We start from the raw sequence: 19,607 nt of genomic DNA on the forward strand, positions 1-19,607 counted from the left end.
CTCTTGGGGGAGGGTGGCACAGGGTATAGGGCAGCAAAATCATTGTAATGAGAAATACACACAACGTACCCTTTACTCTCACCGAGATCGTGTGCCGGATGCTGCCCATCTTGTTAGAGGCCAGGCAGAAGTACTCCCCGGAGTCTTCCTCGGAGACGTTGGTGATCCGTAGGGCCTTGTTAAAGTTCTCAAACTTGGCCTTGTCAGATGGGAGGTCCCCGCCTTTCTTGTACCATGCGATGTCCGGTGTGGGGCTGGAGAGGGACAGCAGGACACGGGCCTTGTCACTCACGGGCCCTGCTGCTCCTCTGCACAGCTGGGTCCCTGGCCCCTGGAATAGAGTGCTTGGCCCGGGGGTGCCTGTCCTGTCAGAGCTCAGCTCTCCCCCGGGGAGGGGTTTCAGCTACAGAGTGTCCTGGCACATCTGCAAGGTGACCCCGTATTCAAGCCTGTCCAGATGCCTACCTATCTCCCCACCACCCAAAACAATGACAGGATAGAATAGAGATGACTATGATTTGCAAAGTCCTCACCAAGTGCCATTTGTGTCTCCTTTTTCCCCCCGCCCCATGCGGCAAGAACAGAGCACCCCCCTAAAGGTGGCCAGAAGTGGGGTGCGGAGGGTACGTACACCCCGGAGGCGATGCACTCCAGCAGGAGGTCCATGCCGCGCAGCACCATCTGGCTGCTTGCGGTGCCCTGGGGATACATGAAGCTGGGTGTTCTCTCGGCAACCCCTCGTGCTGAAAGAGGATAGAACAAGCTCCCGTCAACCTCCTGCCTAAGGCTGACCCAGCCAGGCCAGAGCTGTCAGAGTAGAGAGAAATGTCCTCACGCCCCGGCTTAAATTCAGAAGTACGAGCCGGACCCTCCCAGCCGAAACCACCCCAGGGCCGGGCATCATTAAGAGAGGGGTGTTAGGAAGCACGGAGCCCCCGGGCCCCACCAGCACATGTGTGAGCAGCTCTAAGTTCTAAAAGGATCCACCGAGAGAAGCCAGCTTCCCTGGCACTCCTGTGGACCCCTCCTTCCTGGGAACGGGGCGAGGGTGCCTGTGTGTTGCATTGAGACCCGGAGGCCTATATGGTGGCCCCCAAGGGAGGCCATCTCAGCTGCAGATCTTGTGCCTGAGACAAAGATGTGGAAGAAAAAGAAGGCAGATATTTGGGCCACAGGACAGCCCACCTGCTCTTGGGGACCCTGGAGATAAGGAGCTGGGACGAAGCCACAAGACCCAGATGAACAGTCAGAGGTGCAGGGAGCGTTATTAATGGCTTAGCAAAGACGTGGAGAGAATTAATGAGCAGAGATGACAGGAAATCACTGTGGGGCTGAGACCATTCTGCTTCTTCACTAATGGCTTTGGAAGGGGCTGGGGGGAGGGTGTTAATTGGATGTGAGAGAATGGGGAGGGGGAGAGGAAGGTGGCAGCCAAGATGGAGGAGGTGATGCACCACTCAAGCAGGCGGGAACAGCCGTGAGGGGTCTGAACCCAATGGCCTGGGGCGGGGGGAGCGACATTGAGGGTGGCTGCCTCCCTGCGGATGTGGCTGTGCGAGCCTGGGGGCCCCCGCGGGCCCGAGCCTCGCTCTCAGAGCTCTCTGCACAGTCCTATGGACATAACATGGAGGGAAGAAGAGCGGGGGGCTTTCCAACCTGGAGTGGCATGGAAGCTGGGGGAGGCATTCCCTGCTGGAAGGTGTATTCTCAGCAGGAGAGAAGAGCTGTGGAAAGAGGCAGAACTTCTGGAGCTGGGAGTCCTCGGAGAGGGCGTGTTTGCAGGGAAGGGCTGGAGAGCAGGTAAGGGGTGCCGGCAGAGTGAGGACAGCGTGGCAGGGGCCTGTCTCTGGGACACTGGGGTCTCCTGAGCCTACTGGACTAGCTGGCGCCTGGCTGGGGTGTGGGCTCTTATCCCGGGGGGCGCTCAGCTTCTCTCCATCAGCCCCCAGGGATGCATTTCATGGAGTCGGTGTCAATTTTCTTCTTTGGTCAGAGGAAGAAGGGGTGAAACAGGCAGACAAGGTCAGGCCGCGGGCACAATACATGGCACATAGCGGGTGTCCGTAAATGTGTGTAGGTGAACGAATTAAAGGGGACAAGAGACGAAAGGGCAGCACTAACGCCAGAAGCTACTTCTCTTTCTGTAGATGTCCTCACCTGTCCACAGCACGCATGTACGACTGTGGCTACGGAAGGGTTAATCCATTATGTGGTTAATTGGTTACCGTCTGTATCTATAGCTCTCATGGCATCCGGCTCGCAGTACCAAGGCCACCTGATACCAAAGCAGTAGCTTCCTCCCACCCATCGTCACAGAATTATCAAAACGGTACAAAGTCAAGTCACCACGAGAGGGAGGTGCAGGTCAGCAGGCCCTGGTGTCAGGTTGGTGGGTCTGTTGAGAGTGGGGACCCCAGGAATATATGGAACAGGTTCTAGTCGTTGGTGTACACCGCCATGCAGGGACAGGATCTGCAGACGCCAGCCTGACCTGCAGACATTTGATTCTCACCATCGCATGGAGACTACAAGCACTCGTGACCCGCGGAGCATGAAGCCAGGAAGCAGGGGCAGGGAGCAGAGCCCTGCAGGCGCCGTGGCCGCCACAGCTGTGACGGCAGAGGCCAGAGCAGTACTTCACTGGGGGAAGTGGGCTTGAAACCATGGGATGATCCCAAAAGGATCATGGATTTAGCCAGAGGTCAAAAACATAGGGAAGAAGACCCTAAAAGTCAGAGGTGATGACCAGGGCGGCGCTAGCGCCTCCACCCACAGCCTCTTCACAACAACTGGGAGCAGCACACCCATTCCCCACAGCTCTGTGAAGTCACAGACTTGTCCACGGTCACAAGCCAGTTATGTTTTGGATCCTGGGCCACTCGGCACCAAGCTCCTGCTGCTTTGCACTGGTTTTACTCCTCAATGTTGCTTCTCTGCAAAGGAGGCCTTGCTGTCCCACCTTCTGGCAGTTGGCCTTGGGGTACATTTCTTGCTCAAACCAAAGAAAAGAAAAATCTAAAAATCTTAGTGAAATGCCCTGGTGGACTTCCCCAACGCCTTCTCCTCAAATCTGTCCTCAGTGGCTCAGCTAAGATCCTGCTTCTCCTCAGAGGCTTTCAAGCGAACACAGGCCCAAGCTGGAAAATAAAGCTGGGGAGGGAATTCAGAAGCTTTTGGCCTGGATCCTTAAGGCTTGGAAAGCCTACAGATGAGCCGGGGACATGGCACCACTGAGAAGAGAGGACTGGACCCCAAGGGGAGGTTACGGGGACTTAGGGGAAACTGATGAAGGGTGACCCGACTGGGAGCTACTGCTCCGAAAGGAGGGTGACTAATTTCCCTGGAGAAGGGACAGTCTCTGAGACAGGGAAGCATTAGATGAAACTCTAGGAGACGCCAGAAGGTGACGAGGCAGCGTCTCACTGCATGGCCCAGGACATCCACTCTTCCACCGTAGTCAGGGATGCCAGGAGAGGCTGTCCAGCCTGATGACCTTCTGTTACCCTCCCTATTCTTCGGGGCTTGGGTCAGACCTAACGCCTGATCAAGCTCAGAATCCAGATGCTCAAACTCATGCCTATGAGGATTCAGCGCCTCCCACACAGGCCCACTGCCCTCTCGGCCAAGGGCAGCCACCCTCTCCTGCAGCTGCAGCTGTGGCTCAAGCGTAGGGTTCCAGTGGAATCTGGTTAGCAGGGGGCACCAGGAGATGGCACTGTCTCAACCACCTTGGCTTTACAGGGCCAGTGAAAAGCGCCTCTCAATCATCCCCCGCAAGAGGAAAGGTCAAGACCACCGAGAACCCGGTGGCCCCCTCAGTCAAGGGCTGCGTGTTGGCAGAAGAGAGCTCGCTGAGTCAGCTGCTTCAGAGAACCTTTGCCAAAACCAGCTTTTAGGGGCAGCTGGAGTCTGCACCGCTGCTGTCAATTCTCAGAATTGAGAGCTCACAGGGCTGGACTCAGGCATCTCAGTCAGTTCTCTGGCTCTGGGAATGGCTGACAGACACTCCGGAAGGTGAGAAAAACTCCTTGTCTGGTAACATCTGATGCCTTCCACGGCCAGGAAATCTCATCTAGAAGCCAAGCCCAAATCATGCAGCATCGGAGCCTCTCCTTAGCCAGTGCTCAGAACAGCCGAGGACCCGGGCAGCGTTCATTTCCTCTGTCTGCCCCAACTCCTCTGCCTCCACAGGGATGGCTTCCTGCAGCATGCTGCCGCTTTGCCCTTGACTTCTCCTCGAGTTTTCCGTGTCTCTCTCAATGTCAGAAGCACAGAATCCTCACGCGGTCGACACCGAGCTAGTTCTCCCCATACCACCAGTGGGTACCCTCCAGGTGCTGGTCTCCATCCAGCACCGTCCAGGAGCCACACACACACTCTTCTGCTTGATCTGCATGGCAGTCCCACAGGGAGGGGACACACCCATTTTGCAGGTGAGGAAGTTAAAGTTCTGAGTTGTGGGTCTGTTCCAGGCAGCCCACCCGAGGGTGCTCTCTTCAGTCCTTGTCTTCTTACCCGGGCATTTGGGATGGGGAGCTACCCTCTCAGACCACCTCTTTGCTACTCCGCAGGTCAGGGGTATCCAGCACACGTGCAGAGGATACCAACCCATGGTAGAAATCACCAGAAGCAAATGATAGAAGAGAAATAGCACATTTCCAAAGGCAGACAGCTGCCCTGGTGTTTCTCATCGCACTGTCTCTGTCCAGCTGCCTGCACTCAAGAGGAACTTTATCTTCCCTTCTTTCTTTTTATTTTCTGCCTTTCTGGAAGCAGTTGCCCTAGCTGTCCCTCCCTTTAATGTCACAGTCTTCCCGGTTGGCTTCATACTTGGCCAGTGCAGTTCTACCTTGGACTGAAGAGGACGGGTCAGCCTCCAGGGGAGACCTTCTGAGCTTGGTTCCAGAGCCCTGGGCGGTTCTGATAACTCCCACTCACTCGCTTGTAATATTGGCCACTGGTCACAAACTAGGTCAGCGGCTGGAATCATTCAAACACATCCTGTTGGTAAAACCACCTCAGGGCCTGCAAGTTCCAAGTGGCTGAGCTTATGTGCAGTTCAGAGCGTGGACCACATGGTCTCAAAGGGACCTGCTGGCCTGATACACAACAGCTTTAAAAATGCTTCAGTAATAGATCACCCAGAATCCAGTTTTGCAAAGGGATCATCCCACACCAGCGCTCTGGGGTCATCCCACCATGGTGGCTGGCCCCATTATTTGAAAACAATGTCCAGAATGCAGCGAAGATCCTGCTTCCTGGGGCAGTCGCTCTCTTGGGCAGGACCTCAGAGCGCCTCTTGCTGCTTGGTGTCAAGTTAGAGCCTCTGCTTCATTCCTGAGTGATCCCATCCCCCACTCCAGAAGCAGACCATCGTTTATATTAGCACATCACAGTGCAGACACTTCCTATCTATTTGAGCCTGCAATGACCCCTCTGGGGACTTGCAACCTCAGCTTCCAAGGCATAACTGATGATGGGGGCCAGCTGCCTCACTACAGCAGGCAAATGAGGATTCCTCTGGCTGCTCAAGGAAAGCGAGACATTCTTGAGCAGGCATGGGGAGAAACTCAGGTGTGGAAACAGCCAATTACTCCATTAATCAGAGTAAGCGAGCAGCTGTGTGATAAATTAGAAACAGGCTTCACAGAGATTGCCCCATGAGAACGCGTGGGCTGGTGGGCACTGGATTCGTGCATGCCCCCAAAGGGGAGAAGTGGCAGAGGCGATCCCCCCACTTCACTTGTGTTTACCTTGGAAGAAAACTCAGCGTGTGGGACCTGTAAAACAGCACCCTCAGTAGCTGAGACTATTGCAATGCAGTTCACATCTGGCCAGTTAAGAGTTAACTAAACACACACTACAGAGCTTGCTGTGCTCTTTCAGCCAATAACTGCAACCAGACGTCCTGTTTCCTTCTCACTTATGGCAGCTCACCTAATCTCAGGCAGTCTCTAACCATCCAGCACTGATTCTGAAGTGTCTACTGAGCCCCTCCAAGAAGCTCTTTTCAAGCCCAGGTTCGAACCATTTGTCCATAGTGCAACTCCTGAGGCCTGCATATCAGAGGAGACTCACAGCCACATGAGCCCCTGAGCTCCCCAACAGGCCGCCCCCCTCCAATCAGCACTCTCTGGAGGTGGCGTGAGGATCTGGCCTGGCCAAGGGCCACCCAGCATAAGTTAATGACATGCTATCAGTCAAGTTAGGCAAACAGGGGTTAGGACAGGCAAGGTTACTCCCAAGGTCACCGCAGCGACTCACCACTGTACATGTCAGGGTGGTTTCGTAAGGACGAGTCATTATGGGGGTTGTCTGCAATAAACAAAAGAGGGTGAGCAAACAGGAGGGCACGGAGCATCAACGGGGAGAGAACAAACAGAAATGCAAAGCCACAAAAACAACCGAGGCGTTTTGCAAAGGAAAGTCGTGGCGTATTTGGAAAGGAAATCTGCTTGGTGAAGAACAAGCGACACAAAACGGCCCCCAATAGGGAAGAAAAGGTTAAATCCTGCAAAAGAAAGCAATAATAAAATAAATTTCTTTGTAATTAAAGAAATTAAACTTGGCCTTTAGTTGTTCGGTCCTATTATGTTTTCAAACAAATGAGATAAGGATTAGTGGTTTCCTGTAGCAGACTTTGGAACCATCCTTTCCATCAAAATCCTCAGTTCCCAGGACTCTGGGTCAGGCCAGCTCCCAGGACGGCTAAGGAGAAAGGAATGTCAAGTTCAACCTGAAGCAGAAGCTAAGAAGGTGAACGAGAGGAGAGACAGTCCAAGGGAGACAGCTCATCATCAGAGACAGCAGGGCAGGGGGACCTTGCACAGGGCCCTGCAAGCTTGTGCTGACCGACAACAGACACCCTTAAGCTGACCAGAGGGCACCACCTTGGTTTCCGAGATGATGCCTGTAGATGGTGTGGTAGGCAGAAAGGTCTCATACTGAGAGCACCAGGGAAACAGGGAGAGCTAAGCTGAGGTCCAGATTTCAGACCAGAGAGGGAGCTGGGACAGGAGAGGGAGCTGTGAGCTCTCTGCTCTGGGATGGGAAGAGCCAGCTGAGCAGGCTGGAGAGTCACTGTTCTCCAGATTGGTTTGGGATGAACATGTTCCTTAAGGAGCAAGATAGGAGTCTTGGTTTTCCAAAGCTAGGTGATCAAAACCCTTGGGGATTTAATTCTTCACAAGAAAGACATTTGGAACAGGGCACGTGGTCATGCCAATGCCCTTAAGTAGCTTTTCACTCCTCTGCCATTGTTCCCTTCCAGACACTGGACTCAGGTTTTGACAGAACCAGCAGGGGGTGGAGTGAGGCTGACTGGAAGCCAAGCAGACAGCCCCAGAACCGGGAACACAGCCCAAGGGCCTGCAAGAGGGGCTGCGCCAGGACATTTGCATATCCGCAGGCAGAGTAAGTCCTCTGACTTCGAGGGGTCTGTGAGCTCTGTCCTGGCATTGCACAGTGCCTCAATCTGCCCCACATTCACGAGGGAGATTTCACTGTCCAGAACTTTCCTTTGAGATGGGGTGAGCTGCAAGAGACCTTGCTGAGGTTGGGAAGTCGGGTTGGGTTTATCTGGAGCTCAAGGTGGGGATGGATCTAGTAGGGAATGGGTCTGAGGGTCTGAGGGTCTTGGCGACGCCCCTCCCTGGGGAGGCCAAGACCTCACAGAGGTGAATCAACCTCTCTGTGCAGAGAAACTCCACCTCAGAGTTTGTGGATTCCAGTGCACATCTGAGAATTCAGGGGTCTCTCTGACATCTATGGGGACATCACTCAGCCAGCAGGCGTTAGAAGGAAGCAGGGTTAGTGCTCCACACCTGCCTCAGGAAGATCCCCCCTTCCCCCACCACAGGAGGAGGCCCAGGAGCCAGGCCATGCTGGGCAGCATGGGGCAGGCACATCTCTGAGAGCCCGGCTTGCCGTCGACCTCTGTCTATCCCAACACAGAGCTTTGATACCTTCCTCGCCTTGTTTTTATCACGGGTAACACAGAACTGATAGAGATGAAATTTATTTCTTCCTCAAGGGGCAAACTGAGCTGGAAGCCCTGGTGAGAGGGTTTTGAAGCTGTCCCAACTGGCCGTTGGCTCCCACCCCCAGACCTGGTTCCGAAGGTACAAAAAAGGCCTGTGTCCTCTCCAGGCAGGAAAGACAAGAGAACACAAGGGCACTATTTTCAGCAGCTGTGCCCAATTCCGGGCTGGCGGGGCCGCCAAAGCTACAGCTGGTGGGGTGCCAAGAAGCTGATGGGACTCCGTTCCCATCACCCCACAGGGTTCTCATCATTTTTGGGGGAAGAGTTTGCAGCGCAGTAGGGGACCCAGAAATGAAGCAGAACAAACTTCCTTTACCTCCTCTGCTAGAGAAAAGGATGTTTGTGGCATATCCAACCTCTAAACGTTGCCGAATCTCTAGCTGCTTAAATCCATAGAGGTTTTTCGCCATCCTATTGCCCTGCCTTTACCCTGTGAGATGGTAGGGGCTGCCGAGTGGCACCCCGGAAGGGCAACCTGTGTCTCCCCCAGGAAGCTGGCTGGCTTCAAGCGCTGTGCTGGGCGGGAGAAAGGAACCTGGGTGATGGCCCTGAGGCTGTCCAGGGGCTAGCGCTGCGGCACCCTGCTCTTGGCATTCCCGCCTCCCCCATGGCTCTGTGGCCCAGTCCTGTCCTGGTTCTGGAGGTCATTCTGGGTCCTGAGTAGACCACACTGTCCTTCCCAGCTCAGCCAGCTGGCAGGTGACAGCTCCTGACGTACACCGAGGACACACTTCAGACAACCCAACTTCCTCCTCTAGGGGTCCCCCACCTGGGGCCCGGGTCTGGAGTAGGAGAGCCAGCCTCAGGCTGGGCAGCCAGGCCAGGAACACTCGGGGCTTGCCTGGGTGTTTGGACATCCTGTTGGCTATCAAGTTATGAGCAGCACCGTGCCAATTCAGAACAGTGACTGAGGAGCTGCAGAGGCAGGAGGTAAAATGGGGATATGGGGTTCAAAGAGAGAGGAGAATAGAAGAGCAGAGGGGGGAAAATAGGAAGGAGGTAAAAAAAAAAAGGAGTGGGAAGAAAAGGAAGAGAAATGAAGCAAACATATGACAGGAGAACAGAAAGGAGGCTGTTTCTGGTGGCTCCAGCCCCCCATGGGGAATGGGGAGGGGGCTGGTCCCTCAGCACCACCTGCTTCTACCTGCAGCAGGGGGTGGTGGGGAAAGAGAGTGGGAAAGGGTCGGGCCCCAGGGGTCCTGAGTGAAGAGTTCACCCAGGCCCTCCTCCGGCCCCACACCCACCCAGGAGGCTGGTCCTCAGCCACCTGCATGTCACCCTCAGCCTCTCTGACCCGGGGAAGCAGCCAGGTCCTCCCCTCGTGTACTCCCCCTAAATCACCACCATCTACAATGTTGAAAACAACATTCGTGGTTGAGTCGGCCTGCACTCTGTGGATCTTCTCTGGGAGGCACGTCCCAGGTCCACAGGGGAAGCCACAGAGCCACTCAGCTTGGGCCCAAGCTCTGGCCAGCAGCCTGGCAGGAGGAGGGTCTCTGTACTGACTAGCTTCTCTCTCCCCGCTAAGGAGGTTCACCAAGGCTACAATGGGTTAGGAAACAACTCGCTTGGGTACCAGTCAAAAAGAATGGGAATAACAACAAAAACAAATAAAACAAAAAAAAATAAGTCTGTAAACATAAGTCTATAACTTGCAAATATAGACATCCCATATGGTTCAGCATGTACAATTCATTTTGGTGTGCTCACTAATGTGGATACTGTGTGTTGTGGCTTTAGTCTAGATATAAAGATAACCAAAGAATGACCAGAAATAAAGATACAATCAAGGAGGTTGCCCGGGAGGCTGCTGGGTGCCCCCTTAATGCAGGGCTCCTAAACTCTACTGTTTGACCCAAGCCACTGAGCACTGAGGAAGAAGAGAGCCTGGGGCTGCCCGGACAGAACAGGGCTGGGCCTGGGGGTGAGGCCAAGCTTGCCAGCAGACCCCGATGCCCAGGAAAGTCTGGGGAGCACTGATTAGTGCTTCTCAACCAACAAAGCAAAGATGCGTTCAGGTTTCAGAATCAAGAGGCATGTTGAAAGGCAGTGGGACTAGCTCGGGTACAACGAGCTGCAAGTACTCCTAGGTCAGCCTCAGAGACAAGTCTCTCCCAGATCAGGTATCTAGGACTGCGTGGGCTTGGTAGGCTCTGCCCCTGGCCCCTACCCCAGGCAGGGACCTGCACTTACTGGTGAGGACCTTGAGGGTGAAGGGGTTTTTCTGCTGGATGGTGTGGGTGAAGTGGAAGCGGGCATTGCAGCTGTAGTCGGTCTGCATATCCTGCAGCATCACGTTAGAGAAATACAGGTCTCCGTTATGGCCCTGGGAGACACGCTTGTCCTGGGTGATAGGCTCCATGGCTGGAAGGAAGCAGAGGGACAGGGGAGGTTAGCAGTAGTGATCAGAACGACAGTCACCGTGGTGGTGCTGGAGACTGAGGCCCGCAGGGGGCCAGGCGGGGTCAGGCGTCCAATGTGCATGGTGTGGTCTGATCTTCTCAACTCTGAGGGAGGGGCCTGTTCTATTTTATAATAAGGAAGCTGAGGTTGCACAGCAGTCAGGGGAGAGTAGGATTCGGCCTGCCTGGCCTGCCTGCCCAGCACACCCACCTCTAGGTCCACATTTTTGAATGTCTGTGTTCGTCACTGACCCTAGGGCCAGAGGGATGGAACACAGCCCTTCCAATGCTCCCCAGACCCGGAGTCAAACTCTCCTGCTAGAGAAGCAAGCCCTCAGAGGGCAGGAACCCAACCCTTTTTCATCATTATACCCAGCACCAGCCTCAGGACCTGGCACAGAGTAGGCACAGGTCACTAAATGAATTTGAACTTGGCTTTGCAGCATTTAATCAAAAATTTAACCAAAAATTATAAGATGAATCTGTTTTATTTGTAGCCACCCCCCAAAAAGAAAAAAGCATCCCCAGTTGTAATTGTAAGATACACCCCAATCAATGAAGCACACCATCAATCTGAGGACACCTTTCAATATTAGAGCTATTAAAATACCAGCACCTGTGCTTTTTAGAAGTAATGACATCATAGGAGTGGCTGAGAACATTGACTACAATATCGAAATTTTTTTTCAAGTACTGTGTTTTATGTAAACTCAAAGAACCAGGTGTTTCCAGGTTGTTAGGTTTATAAAAATATACTTACAAGGCTGATGACTTATAGATATCTCCTTATTGTTAAAAAAACAATTGCGTTTAAGTCACCATTTCTTGAAGCACAAGGATGCCAACACTCCCATGTTGGGCTGTCAGCTCTTCAAATCATATATCAAAGATTTACTGTAGTGCCAGGCACTGTGAGAGGGGTTGGTGAGAGAGAGAGGCAGAGGGCAGAGACAGTTCCTGTCCTCACAGAGCCTGTTTCTTTACTAAAAGCAGCAGAGCCTGTGGTGAGAGGCCCCTCTATGGGCCTTGAGCTAGCACTTGAGGGTTGCTGAGAAGGCAGAAGGGAAAGAGCTAAGAGCTTTTTCAGGCACAGAGCGTGTGCTGAGGTCAGAGCATGGAGACAGCTGGGAGCAGGGGGTGGGAGGAGGCTGGAGGGGCTGGGCACCAGGACAGAAAGGAGTCTCCTGTCAGGGAAAGGCATCTGAACTTTGTCTGAGGTGGTGGGGGAGTGACAGGGACATATGAATGAATGAGACGAGGAGATTTTCATTTCAGAAAGACCAAGGAGGCCAGTTGTGGGTAGTTGTCCCGACCTAAGGGAAAGCTGGGGGTGGGCTTTGCTGGAGAGAGGCCGGCGGGGCTGGACAGAGGAGGACGGTCGTGGGGTCTGCTCAGGAGGCAGGTGGACACACTTGGTGATGAGTGTGTTGTGGGGATGAGAGAGGAGTGTGGGAACGTCACCTAATGAGCGAGCCAACCCTCAGCCGGGGGGCCGGGCAGCTTAGCCCCCAGACAGGCACCGTGAGGAGGGAAGGGAGGGACAGTGACTGGCCACAGTCGTCCTCACCCTGCACAACACTCACAATGCTCTCACTGACAGGGCAGCCTCTTTTGGAAGCAGGCTGTGAAGATCCAGGGGTGGACAGAACAACGGAAGACAGGCAGGCAGGAGGATCTACAGACGCTGGGGCAGCAGGTGGGTGAGGAGGGAAGTGGGAGGGGAGGGGGGTGTGTAGGTGGGTGGGGGGGTGTGGGTAGGGAGGTGGGGGGGTGGGTGGAGCGGGGGAGGAGGAATGGCAGGAAGGGAGGCAGGAATGGAGTGAGGGAGGAAACCAGAGTGACACAGCTAGAAAGCAGTCAGTCCTCTCTTTGGCTGTGTAATGCCCCCTCCCTTTTATTTTAATTGAAAACATGGGAAGAAACTAAGGTCCCAAGTGTTACACGAGTCTCCAAGTCCCTGTCACAACTGAACCAGGGATGCTCTGAATGTCAGTAAATCTGAGCGATGGTACACCCTATCTCGCTATCAAACCTTTATCAGAAGTTTTACTTCTTTATCCCCCTTCTGTCCTATAGGAAGAGAAAATCAGAGTAAATCCAGGCTGACCAAAGGCTGCAAGCAGAGGCCTAGCAGCAACTGGTCTATTGAAAACCTGTTCACCTACTTCTTGCCCTTCTTCATCACAAATATCACCAAACACTTATTCTGGAAAATTCTAAGCACTTTGGATGTATTAACCCGATTATTCTTATAATAGTTCTGGTAGATAACGACAATTATCAATCCTATTTTTTCCAGAAGAGGAAAGTGTGGTCCAGAGACCACACCTGAGGCAACTCCATCAAGGTCACACAGCTCGGAGCAGCTGGGCTAGGAAGTGTCTTGTCAGACCCTGCCTCTCAACCACGGGCCTCCTGACCTGCTTCTCACCAGCCAGGGTCTTCTGGCCTCAGGCAAGCCCCTCCCCATCCACACAGCCACTTCACTCCCTCACCAGGTCCAGAGACTTACAGCTGCTCATCCAGAAAATGACGGGGGATGGGAGTCCGGGCGGGGGGTTGCACTGCAGTGTCAAGGGGGCGCCTTCTTGAACTACAACGGGGTCCAGGTTTTCCTTGGGCCACAGGGGAGATTCTGGGGAGAAACAGAGCAGGAGAAATGTGGGCGTTGGCTGGGGCCAGGGCAAGGGGCAGGCTAGATGCAGTCATGCCAGGATCAAAAGAAGAGGAGCTGGGTGAACAAGGCATGGGGAGGGTGACAGGGCCCGGGGTCTAAAGGTGGCCAGCCCATAAGCAGTAGGTGGCGGGAGAGAGGTTTCTGTCTGGGAATACGCCTCCTCAGAGGCTCCTCTCCTTCCCCTTCTCTGTGCTCAGCAGCTGGTGGCACTGTTCAAGGTTCTAGTTTGGAAGCTTCCTTTCCAAGGAATCTTTTTGTGTTGGGGTAGGTGCACCCCACTCAGGCAGAGGAGCAAGCAGGACATGCAGGGCACCAACAGGCCAAGGGGGACCCTCTGGAATGACCCTCTGTCCAAGAATTGGGGTAAGTGGCCCTGCCCCAGGCTACTCACTGGACACCTGCAGACGGATCCGATTGGACAGGGCAGTACCAAATTTGTTGCGGGCGAAGCACTGGTATTCCCCCTCGTACTCCTCCGGCCGCCCCCCGCTGCGGAAGTCAATCACCAGGGTCCCAGACCGCCTCCTCATTGACACCCGGGGGTCCTTGGCAATGTTGAAGAACCTGCTGTTTCGAGTCCAGTGGAAGCTGTGGAAAACAAGGGGCAGAGTTGCAGGGGCAACAAAGAGAGATAGGATGGGTTCCAGCCTCCAGAGGAGTTTTGGGGCCCTAGTCCCCATCTCTGCCCCATGACTACAACTCTATGCCAGTAGGTTCCAGGTGGCTGAGCAGGAACCAGCGGGGATGCCTGTCAATGCAGAGTCCCACGTCCCACCCAGGTGTACCTCCAGAACCGGCCCCTGTCAGTATCTTCAGGCCCGGTGAGGGTGGTAGTCATGGCTCCAGACACCCAAGCACCCTCAGGGGATTGTGTTCTGTGAGAAGTGAAGTGATTCTGACTTTTTAAAATCCCAAGGGAGCTGCTGCCTCCACCCCAGGGTATTTGCATGGTTTACCCAACACAAAGGCCTAGGGAGGGGCCTGTGCTGTTCCTCCTGCCTCCTTAACCTGAGGCATGGACAGGCCAAGTGAAATGGCTCAGGGTGAGGGGTCATGCTCACAGGAGGGGCAGCCTTGAAGAAAAAGCAGCCTTAATAACACTGAACCCTAAAGTGAGGAGACCAGAATGTGCGTCTGCCTCCCCAGAAGCATGCGTCGCAGCTACAAAGTGGTGGCCTTAAAAGACACCCGAGAAGCAGAAGCAGTGGTAGACTGTGCCCGCAAGGAACCATGGGGGGAAGAACACACCTCAGGCACAATGGCCCAGCAATGCCCAGCAGGCAGTGATGGGCTGCAGGTCCCTGGGTCCCAGGCAAACCCGGGGCAGAAGGCTGCCCCACACGGGCTCGTCCTGCCTCGGTTCCCCTGCTGAGCCAGCCACGTGGGGCCTTGGGGTGTCTGGGTCTGAATACAAATCTGGCCTGAGGCTCCTGACAGGTCCACACGTGAATGCTTCTCTTGATAGAGAAACCTGACCTTGGGTGTCAGAGGCCCGGGCAGGCCCAGCCCCATTCAGATTGGGTGGCCTTGGACAAGACATCATCTCCCCACCTCCCTTCTTCAAGAGGACAGGGCTGCTCCCTGAGGGCAGCGAGTGGTGGGCCTAACTCATGGCACGTGGCTTTCTATGCCTGCAGCATCATGTGATCTGATGTGCTCACATAAACAGGCTGAGCTCAGGGCGAGGCCCAAGGTACCTGGGAAGAGGTCCTTCCTGGAAGCTAAGCTCGGTCAGCGACTGCAGGACGTGAAGTGGTGGGGAGAACACTTCACTGAGAGTCAAACACGCTCTGGCTTCTTGATGTGAACTTAAGTCACCTATGTTTCTTCATCAGCCAAATTCCCTAGGTCTCTCCTCTGTCCCTTCACCTAGCAGGTGCCTAGTGGTACATTTGGAATGGACACATCTGATCTGCCCTAGGCACCACTGTTAGGGAGGTCTCCCATCCCACTTAACGAAGGGCGGAGCTGAGCGGCCAGGTGAGGCTACAGGGCATGAACACGGAGGGCAGGTGACCTGGGGGAAAGGGAGAGCACCCTCCTGTGGCCTGCCTTGCACTCTGGTGCTGTTGGAAGGAGACACATGGGTGGGCAGGACACGCGGGGAGGCTGGCATCACAGCCCTGGTCTGGATGTGGTAGCTCCTCTGTCCCAGTTTTCTGGGACCTGTTTCAGAACCCCTTTCCTGTGGTTCCCAGCCAGCAGGGGGCCTTCGACTTGCGGCCACTTTAGGCTGACCCTGCTTGTCTGGGCATTTACCCATGAGGGACTCTGGGTATTTTCTGGGAAAGTATGCTTTTCTTCTTCTTCTTGTCCGTCTCTCTGCACGCTAATTCTATTAAATATCTGTCACATGAAGAGTCTGTTTTGTCTTTGAGCGCACGGATGGCTGGATGCCTTCAGAGAGTATAAGTTTGGTGGTGGTGGGGGTCCCTGCGTATCCCTCAATCGCATGCGTGCTGTCTTCTTTAAGCCCGGGGGCAAAGGAAAGGGGTGGCTGAAATGCCCTCCTAGTAGGCCCCTTCCCTCCACCCAGCCTGGGTTTACCTGCTGGCGCACTCACCTGGGGGCAGGGTTCCCCTTTGCTTCACACTCAATCAGGATGTTGTCCCGGGGGTCCACAATGTGGTCCTTCACCGACTGCTTGGTGATGGTCGGGGGCTGGGACACTGCAGTGGGGCACAGGGCAGGCAGTCAGGGCTGCAGGGCCCCACTTGGGCCCTGGCTTGGGGAGTGGCTGAAATCAAGAGCCCAGGAACCACAGCACAAGTGGGGGATACACAGTGCCTGTTTGAGAGACCCTGCTTCCTGAGCAGGCTTGCAGGAAGGGGGTGCACGTCAAAGACTGAGGATAAAAAGGCGCCCTTCGACAGCTCACAGACTCCCAATGAGGAACAGAGGGACGGGTGGCAGTTTGCCCTCCTGGTATCCCAGTGCTTAGCACAACATCCAGGGCATGACAGTTCTTGATAAATGTTTGTTGAATGAATAAAGGACTAAAAAGTAGCCAGGTTTTGAGAACTTCGGGGCCATGATCTATCTGAACCTTTGAGGGTCAACAGATGGCCCAACTGTGGTGAGGCTGGGGCTGAATGACGAAGCCTTAGTCCCCAGAGAACTCCGCAGGGACAGGTCTCCTCACTACTGTCCTGGCTCCAGTGGACTTTCCGAAACTGTGTCAGCGCTGGAGGTTGGGGGAGCAGGGCCCTTCCTACCCACCTGCTCCTCTGCCTTTCCAAGCAGTAGGATGCTGGGGTGAGGCTCTTTCCTTCCTGCAGGGAGAGGCCCCATGGCAGGGCTCAGGTGTCAAGAAGCCCCCCAGGCAGGGTGAAGAGGCCGCGAGTCCCCAGGTGTCTCACCTGGCCTTCCCGCCGCAGTCTGCCCGCCACCTCCCAGAGCCCGCGTGCAGAGGCGCCCAGGACTTACACTCACTCTGAATGCTGGCTGTTAGTCCCGCAGGTTAGCATTGGGAGGGAAAAGAAGACACAGTTATCTCCCACCTCTGCTCGCCCCGGTTCCTCACACCCAGCGTGCAAGGAGAGGGGTGAGCTGGCGAGGTGCACGGAGCTCTCCTCCCAGCTGCAGGCTTGGAAGAGCCAGATGGGCTGGGGACGCAGCCAGTGCACACTCCTGGGGAGACCAGCTTCTGACCACGTGAAGGTGTCGCCAGGGATGTCCCAATGTCCACAGTGACAGAGCGCGGCTCTGAAGAGCTGCCCGCATGTCTGGAAGCCACTGAGGGCACCGGTCTCTGGCCAGCAGGGCCAGGCTGAGGCTGTGGGGCCGGGAAGGGGAGGTTGGAGGCACAGCCACAGGCAAAGCCCAGGCTCAGAGGCCCGAGTGCCCACCAGGTCACATGTCTCTCGCACCAAAGCACCTCCTTCACTCACTGTGCCCTTGGCCGCCCTCTGGACAACTCTAGGGACAGATGAATGCTCGTCCTGTGCTCACGGTGGACATTGCCTGTGCTCTGGGGCGAGCAGCACGCTGCCTTCTCTGGGCATCTGACAAAGGGGTGCAGGTGGGACACAGGTCTCCCGGCCCTCACCTGAGAGGAGGTGAGCTCGTCACAGCGCATATGTGAGCTCTGGGTTCCACAAGCTTTGACAAGCCTGTGAGTGACCTGGGGGGTCTGACTCAAACGCAGGTTTTGATTCCCTTGGACTGGGGCCTGGGGTTCTGCATTTCTGACAAGCAGCCAAGTGATGCCGCTACTGGTGGTCGGGGAGCACATTTTGACTAGCAAGGTCTCGGATAAAACTCACAGGAAAGGAAGCACGTGTTGCCATAACGTCTAAGATGTCTTTACGATAACGTCAGACAGCGACGCGCCTCACATCCTGGGCTGGTGTGGCTGCGAGATGCCGTGCTGATGGCCAGGGCAGACTTTTGGGGCAAGACCACGGGGAGAAGTGGTCATGTGAGGTGGAAGTGGGGCTCTGGCTCGGAGAGGGCTGCCTGGAGAAGGCGGTGCTAAGACAGGACGACAGAGGCATGGGCGTCCCGGGAGTGAGGACAGACGTGGGTGGGGTGTGTGTGGCAGGAACAGGAGACCTGTTCTACACTTTCAGGAGATGGAAGTCCTGAGAATAAGACCCAGGTGGACGCAGGATTCGTGGCGCGGGACACGGGAGAGAGGAATGGCTTCCCATCTGCCTGGGGCGGCTGGGGCAGGGGACAAGGAATGGAAGAAGCAGGGAAGCAGAAGCCCCGGTTTCTGCTCAAACCCTCCCGAGGGCTTGGCATGGCAGCACCGTCACCCATATAGGGCTTTCCCACTGGGGACCCAAGAGTGGTAAATTCTGGGCATGGAAGGGGGCGGGTGGAGGACAGGGCCATTTTCAGGGGAAGCAGGGCTTACACTTGACCTTCCTCTGACCCCGCTTTCCTGGTGCCTGATGGGTAGTGGGTCTGGTGGGTCCCCACACACAGCGGGGGCTCTGGCCTCGCCCTGGGTGGCAGGCTGACAAAGGGGCTACTTTGCCACACAGGCTGTGAGCTCCTTTTTATAGACAGGCATACAGGACGGTGACAGTTCTGAGGAAAGTGCCCTAACACTGTCCAGGGAGCCCCCAATTCCTAGAAGGGGAATCATTGTGTCAAGCCCACATGGGATGGTTGTTGCAGAACCGGGACAAGACCCGAGGCCTGATACGGAGCACTTACAGGTCCAGCCTTGGCCAGAGGGGTGGGCTGGCCAGGCGGGGCCAAGGCTCTCTGTTCTCCACATTAGGACAGCAGAGATTCGGGGGAGAGCTTGAGGCGGAGGCTCTCAGCAGCTGGAGCTGGCTGGTTGCTCCCCTTAGCCCCCGCTGAAATTGGGCCAGAGGCCTCTTGAGTGTCCATTTGCTAAAAGGAGGACTGATACCCGCAGTCCCCATGTGCCACTGAGGAATTCACTGCAGGGGAACAGGCAACCCAGGAAGAAGCCACCGGAGAAAGTGGGGACCACCTGTCTAGGGACAAGGGCAACCTGCCCAGTCCTGTGGCCCCACATTACCCGCCGGCCCTTCTCTTCACTGGAACACGCAGGGTGAGGGCAAGTGCAGGGGGAGTTTGTTTTTCTGGCTTCCGAGAGAGAAGAAGCCCCTTCCACTGGGCTCCACCTGGACGCAAGGTCTCTCTGTCCTGGCACCTCTCTCCTTTCCCTGACTCTGACTCTACAGACCCGTGCCTCGGAGGATGGGGCACATGTGAGCATGAGCTGTCAAGCTGTCCTCAGCGCTATTTGGGAGGAAGCTGGGGGAGAGCATTTCTCCCCCGACTCCTGTCCTCTGCGAGTCTAGGAGAAAAATGCCGAGTCCTTGACACAGGGAGGAGGACAGAGGGGCAAGCTGCCCACAGACTCACTTCTGGCCAACCAGCCCTGGGTGATGGTGCGACCCTTTGCTTTTCCAAAGGTCACGCTGTTTTCCAGGGCCGGGGTAGGTGGGGTGCACGTGACTCAGCTGGCAGAGCCCAGGGAGTTGGAAGCCAGCACGTCTGTGGGGCTTGTGGGCAGCCTGGGACTCCCCAGGGCAGGGGAATGCCCCTGTGCTCTGGGCACAGATAACGCCCCCTCCCCTAAGGAGCAAGTGAACGGAGGGCATGCTGGCAGGGCAGCCTGTGGCTGGGGTCACCTCTCAGCGCTTGCTCTTAGGTCATTTCCATATTGGGGTGTAGGGAATAGCTGCAGTAAAGGGGGCTGCAGGTCTCTCTCCTGCCATCTGTGTCAACATGGAAGGACCGGGAGGGCTCTGTGCTAAGTTACACCAGTCAGAGGGACAGGTGTTGCACTTCTCACTTATAAGTGGAATCTGAGATAAAATCAAACTCAAAGAGATGGGAGAATGGGGGTTGCCAGGGAATGGGGGGTTGTTGGTCCAAGGGTACAGGGCACGTCTGGAGATGGGCGAGCAGTGAGGAGTACGGCCCCATCACACACTTGAGAGCTGCTAAGAGCAGACATAAACGTCATGGCACACAGATGGCGGTCATACGAGACGAC

At 55.4% G+C, this 19,607-nt stretch overlaps 1 protein-coding gene across 5 annotated transcripts in view; it reads right to left on the reverse strand.

Annotated features, from left to right (window-relative positions):
• Nucleotides 1–19,607, reverse strand: part of NFASC (neurofascin) — a gene marked incomplete at both ends in the record, with an annotated part of 170,792 nt that overhangs the window by 43,341 nt on the left and 107,844 nt on the right. For 3 of the 5 annotated variants that reach the window (XM_084245074.1, XM_084245073.1, XM_084245072.1), the window contains 7 exons: nt 70–254; nt 632–743; nt 6,265–6,315; nt 10,235–10,405; nt 12,956–13,078; nt 13,512–13,708; nt 15,684–15,789. In XM_084245074.1, coding sequence (XP_084101200.1) covers nt 70–254; nt 632–743; nt 6,265–6,315; nt 10,235–10,405; nt 12,956–13,078; nt 13,512–13,708; nt 15,684–15,789 — 945 coding nt within the window. Of the gene's footprint in view, nt 1–69; nt 255–631; nt 744–6,264; nt 6,316–10,234; nt 10,406–12,955; nt 13,079–13,511; nt 13,709–15,683; nt 15,790–16,546; nt 16,565–19,607 lie in introns of all 5 variants that reach the window. The other 2 variants (XM_084245071.1, XM_084245070.1) reach the window with 1 other exon arrangement.

The sequence above is a fragment of the Talpa europaea genome (genome assembly GCF_964194135.1).
Source record: "Talpa europaea genome assembly, chromosome: 10".
NCBI lineage: Eukaryota > Metazoa > Chordata > Mammalia > Eulipotyphla > Talpidae > Talpa > Talpa europaea.